General features: G+C 53.6%; 2 protein-coding genes across 2 annotated transcripts in view; one reads left to right on the top strand and one right to left on the bottom strand.

Annotated features, from left to right (window-relative positions):
* Positions 1-634: 634 nt before the first annotated feature.
* LOC111826746 overlaps positions 635-5,556 on the bottom strand; it is a 5,261-nt gene continuing 339 nt past the window's right edge. Inside the window, exons 2-5 of the mRNA XM_023756981.1 lie at positions 5,126-5,511; positions 4,442-4,549; positions 2,248-2,315; positions 635-989 (exon numbers count right to left, since the gene is read on the bottom strand). Of these exons, the coding sequence (XP_023612749.1) occupies positions 979-989; positions 2,248-2,315; positions 4,442-4,549; positions 5,126-5,511 (573 nt within the window). The 3' untranslated portion in view covers positions 635-978. The remainder of the gene's footprint in view (positions 990-2,247; positions 2,316-4,441; positions 4,550-5,125; positions 5,512-5,556) is intronic.
* CUNH17orf58 (chromosome unknown C17orf58 homolog) overlaps positions 2,735-5,556 on the top strand; it is a 4,944-nt gene continuing 2,122 nt past the window's right edge. The window contains exon 1 of the mRNA XM_023756989.1: positions 2,735-2,867. The gene's annotated coding sequence lies outside the window, so the exon portion shown is untranslated. The remainder of the gene's footprint in view (positions 2,868-5,556) is intronic.

The raw sequence follows: 5,556 nt of genomic DNA, 5'->3' as shown, positions 1-5,556 counted from the left end.
ATTGGATGTCTCTTGTATGTGCCCTGACCAGGGATCAAACCTGCAGCCTTAGTGTATTAGGACAACGCTCTAATCAACTGAGCTACCTGGCCAGGGCCAGCCACTGACTTTTCACTGGGGTTTGCTGGTAGGCAGGATGGGTTAAATCACTGCCCACCCAAGTGAACCCAATCTCCAGCCTCTCTCCCCTCTTTGGAGGTCCTGTTGGCTCAAAGTCTTGACCATCTAATTGCATGGTTGTTCTTTCTGGTCCCAGCTCCCATCCTGAAGCCATCAAAGGGATCTCTCCAAGAGTCCCCTCATTAGCATAAACTCCGGTGTGATCCAGGAAGCTCATGAATAACAAAGACCCTTCTATCACTTGGGAAATTCCAAGGGTTTTAGGAGCTCCATGCCAGGAAGCTGGCACAAATTCTTTCTTATACACATAGTAGACGCTCAACAAATATTTGCTAAGCAGAAAGATGCACTCGAAACACCAGAAATTGGCAGGAAAGAGGAAGGCTCTTGGATACTGCCACCTGCCACACACACACACACACACACACACACACACACACACACCTATTATGGAGATGGACACATTAGGCTATGAGAAACCAATACCGTTAAACATTCCAATCATATGACAAACTCCTCGTGCTCTGGTTTATATTACCAAGCATCGTGATGATAATTTGGCTTCCCACGTGGCTTGTGTATAGGAAGAGAATGTCAGCCAGGCTGACATGAGCATGCACACTTGCCTGGGTTGATCTCTTGTAAATTAGTAAGTGGCATTCTGGCTTACATAGATCCGACTCTGAGCTCTTTGTGCCTCCCACCGTTTGTGTGGCTCGGAAGTTGCAAGCCAGCTGCTGCCCAGCCCTGGACCCTGCAAGTTCTTCCAGGCTGGTGCCACCTGGGAGCCCGTAGGCCATGTGGGAGCCATGCAGCTGGTCTCTGCCTCAACATTGCAGGGTGTGGGCTTTGGGGCATTCACAACATTCCTGCAACAGAAGAGTTTCTGGAGCACCAACACCCCAAATTGGATCTGCGTGACTTGAATATAATCTCCAGCAGGTATGTCTGAGATGTGGTTGTAACTGAGAAAGCTGAAGCCTAATTAATTCTATTTCACTTGACTTAAAGAACAAGAAGGGGAGCTCAGGACATCGGTAAACTGGACGCCCAAAAGCACAGATTTCACCGAGTTTATGTGGTCCTGGCCGGAGGTTGGAGACACTGACTGGTGTACTCAAGCCTTGCAGTGACTGGAGAGGTGTGAATGAGAAAGATTAGCCTACCTTCAGCTGTAATTCAATTTAGTGCTCAAAACACAACCTTCTGATTAATCATTAGACCTCGGAATCACCTTTACTATAGCCCCTCCATTGCCTATTAATAAATAACATTCTGGTTTATACATCTGCTTTTGACGAGTTCGGTTAACATGAGTCAATCCCATGAATCTGATCCATGGACATCCTCTGGGTTACAAACTGAGGAAAGGTGAGAACCAGACTAGGAACATAGGGGCCCCTCCAACATACTGCCAGCCTGTGGCTAGACAGCTCCTCTCCAGGGGACCACATTTACCTCACTGTATCCCTCAAACCACAATGCACCTCATGCAGGACACTCTCTACAGCATCCCCGAACGATGCTCTCTCTGAGCGCCCCCAACGGCCAGGAGCTCACTGTCACCACCCTTCAGTCTGCTCTCTTGGAGATCTCAGTTGTTACCATATTTTCCTCGATGGAAGTTAAACTTGTCCCTTCATCACTTTAACCTACGGGTTCTTTCACCAAACACAACAAATGTTCTTGTGTGTCTAGGCTGCCAATCCTGCGTTCCTCCAAAAGAACGTAAACACGATGGAGTCCAGCCCTCTCACCGCGCCATTGTTCTCCTTCTAGCTGTCCAGTGTCTTTCTGGAAAACTCGACCCCCCCCCAGAATCTGGTCAGTCCACGCGCACTATTATTTCTGAGACGTGAGATGTTAGTGCAGCAGAAGTTGGCTGTTTCTTCCAGCTGCTGCATCTCACTGTTGGTTCAGAGGCTTCTGAGAAAACGCCTTCATCTCAATGCATGTCCCCTTCCTTTTGGGTTTGAAGCCATTGAAAGGAGATACACGCGGGGCCGGCTGTGGGTTTACGAGGCTGAGCCTGTTTCTGCCCTCGGTGAATATTGTTTCGGTGCAATCTGAGGAGGAGGTTCCTTAGCCCAGGACGGTTTCAGAATTCAGCCCTCAGCAGCGACTCACCTTTCTGCAGGAGATGAGCCATCACTAGAGACCTGGGAAGGTGTTTGTTCACCTTTGTACCCGAGCACCTGGCGGGGGGAAAAGGCTTGATGAATCCTGCCAACTACATACCAGTTTCAATGGGGGTGCGGAAAGGAAGAGGACAAGCTATTTTGCGGACTGCTTTTGTCCCTTCTGGTTCTAGAATATAAAAGTTGTAGACAGAGTAAAATCGTTTAACCAAACCTAGGATGTGGTGACTTGTTTCTCTTGGAATCCCTGACACATTCTGCGAGGAACTTTGTCATCTGAGATCTCCCTGCCACCAGCCCAAGCTGTCTGGGGCGCTAATGTGCTTATTTGTGGCAGGCTTCATCGAGAACAAACTCCCTCTCACTCGTTCTCCCCCGCCCTGTCCCTCACCCCTGAACACCCTATTCTCTCCACTGGCCAACCCACCCTCTCCTCCCCCCAGCCAGCCCGCCAACCCTCCGGGGTTTAAAGTTTAGGATTTGATGTTATCGCTGCTCAGAGGCCGCAGGACACACATTCGCAGGGACGACTTTGGGAGGCCACGTGCTGTCCCCCTCAGGACGTGGGAGAAATCCCTGCGGCTCCCTGTTGTTCCGATGGTCTGTCCAGTGAGTGATTCCCGTTTCCCCAAAGGCTGCCTCTCATTAGCATGAAGGGGGGTGGGGGTGTGAAGCAGGGGTGGGGGGAGAGAAACAGCAGAAAGCCCTGGCTCGGTGTTAGAGCCTGGGAACCGTGTCTGCAAAAATGACAGCTAGAGCTTTCTGGCTCCTCTGCTTGGTCATTGGATCATCTCCCGAAGCCCCAGTGGCGGAGGGAAAAGGTAAGAGCGATCAACTGCTGAGCCCTGGGAGAGGGACTGGGATCCCGGGCCGGGGGGAGGGGGGCTGGGGAGGGGGCGCGATGAAGGGAGAGACGAGGAAGGGGTCAGAGTTTGCAAGAGAGGAGACTCCGGGTCCGTGTGCGTGTTCGTCGGGAGCAAAATGGGTCCCCAAGATGTTGTGTGCCTCGGCAGCCTTTTCGGAAAGAAGCCAGTTAGCTACTGAAATGATCACGGGCGAGCCGGGCGGGCTGCAGGAAACTTTGCATGTTAAGTAGCTGCTCCTTCACCGAGCAGGGGACGTGCCAGGAGGGGTCGCGGCGTGCCCGTGGGGAACCTTGCCCGCCCCGCTCGCAGGACGCGGCGGCAGCAGGCGCCCCGGAGAGCGCGGGGTCTGACCTGCGCCCGAGCCCCGCGGGCGGTCATCGCAGCGCTGGGTGAGCCCCCCGGTTGCTGAGGGCGCAGAGAGCAAATACCCAACCTTCCTCCCCTCTCCCTGTGGCCCCAACGAACGGCCTTGTCACACCTGAGTCTTTAAGACACACATTTCTGTGCACGGCATTGAAATTGAGTGACAATGAGTGACGGAGGGAATGCATTTTCTGTGGCGAGGTTGAGGTGTTTTTGTTTTGCTGGGGGGGGGGGGGGAGTGTTTTGTTCGATTCACTATCTCTGGGAAAAGAGCTTCCGCACCTCACAGGGCAATTTACTCTGGGCTATTTTTCCACATTGAATGACTTCAGTGGCATTTAACCCAAATATCAGACCATCTTTCCCATGACAACAGATGGTGATATCAATGGGGAAGCAGTTGGGAGGTCAGCAGTTGACAGTCAGGAATTGGATGGCCACCAGGACTTTACTCAGCTGTGTGTGGGACAACGTTGGCCACGATGAGTCAGAATCAGCCTCTTTGCAAAAGCATGAACCATAACCAGCTATTATTGCTGGGTGAAAGCTGATGTTAAAGGAGATAATCGATTTGGCAAGATAAGTCACTTTAAATGAAGTGTTGCAAGAGCTGCAAACAAGGGCAGACCAAGCTCCTCCATGCAAGAGGAGAGAAATGCTGAAAAACAGCCGGTTAAAACGACAGACAGAGAAAAAGAGAGACGGGTCCTCGAGCCTGTCTGGAGGGCCCTGGGACCCAGGCAAACGGGGAGCTCATCTTGTGTAACTGGGCATGGAAAGCTGCCCCGCTTCCAAGTTGGCTGAAGTTTGCTCACCAATCTGTCTGGAGCCCTGGGGAATATCATTAATAATTTTTAAAAAAAATTTGTTTACATGCCATACCATGTAGGAGTTTTTTTCTCCACCATCAAAGGAGGGGAAATTGCAAGCAATGTGTGTGCTTTTATACTTCACCAGGGGCCTCTGCCTCCCAGCCGGGCTTCAAAAATCTCTCCTAGCTGTAGTTCGCCAGTAAGTGGTGTCCAAGAAGCCAGATAAAAATCCACTCCCAAACGCTCGATTCTGGAGACCAAGATGACAGTGTAAACACGGATGGGAAAACCAAATAGTCTGTTGTCAGGGGCGCTTAAACAATTGGGAGAACCTGTAATATGAGCCCTCGCCCCCTGGGGTTTGCTCTCTGTACTTTCTCTACAAGCCGTACACAGCAAAAAGGCGGATGTTTATCTATACATTACAGAAAGGGCAGCAAGAGCTTGTTCCTCGGCCAGAATTGTCAATTATGTTTAGTCCTAGGACAAATAGGGGGTTGTCATTTTAAAAGCTATCGATTTGGAAAGGTTCCTTAAAAACAATGAAATGTTCCCACGTGGTGAGAAAGTTTTCTTAGCTGGCCTCATTCTTAGAGGGCAAGACCTTCATCTCCGCCTTCCTCTGGGGCCCAGGAAACGGACCAGAAGCGGAGGCTTCCCTCCCCCGACCACCGGGGCGCCTTCCTCTCGCCCTCCCTTCTCTTCTCTTCACTCACGGGTCTCCTGGCCTCCCCAGCCTCCTCCCGCAGGTGCTTGCTAAGTCTGCATTGCCCCCCATCTCCTCTCCCCTCCCAGGGCCCTGTCCTCTTTCTCCCCTCCTCCTCACCTCGTCTGCCAGCCTCCCTCCCTCAGCCTCCCGGCCTCTCCTCTGTTCTCCCCACAGCCTCGCCGCCCCGCGACAGGAGCCCCGATCTCGGCGGCGGTCAGAGCGCGGAGGAGCCGCCGGGGCCGCGGGAACAGCCAGTCCCCGAGGCCGCTCCTCCCGCCTGGTCGGACCCGCGGCGCCGGAAGCCTCCGCCGTCTGCCGAGAACCGGACTGGCTTCCGGCAGGCCGCGCGCGCGCCCGCCGGCCCGCCGAAGCCCGCGCCTCCCGCAGCGGAGAACGCGCGTCGCCGCGCCGCGAACCGCGCGAGAGGATTCCCGCCTCGTGCGCGCGCCCTCGCTCTGGCTTTCTCGGCGGGGGCCCGCTGGGTCGGCCTCCGAAGGGCTTTGCTCACTCAAAGCGGGCGTGGCGTCGTCGGGCAGGCCGGGAGCCCG

The sequence above is a fragment of the Myotis lucifugus genome, unplaced genomic scaffold (genome assembly GCF_000147115.1).
Source record: "Myotis lucifugus unplaced genomic scaffold, Myoluc2.0 scaffold_100, whole genome shotgun sequence".
Classification (NCBI taxonomy): domain Eukaryota; kingdom Metazoa; phylum Chordata; class Mammalia; order Chiroptera; family Vespertilionidae; genus Myotis; species Myotis lucifugus.
Note: the sequence above shows the minus strand (reverse complement) of the source record. Positions and strands in the feature narration are given on the sequence as shown.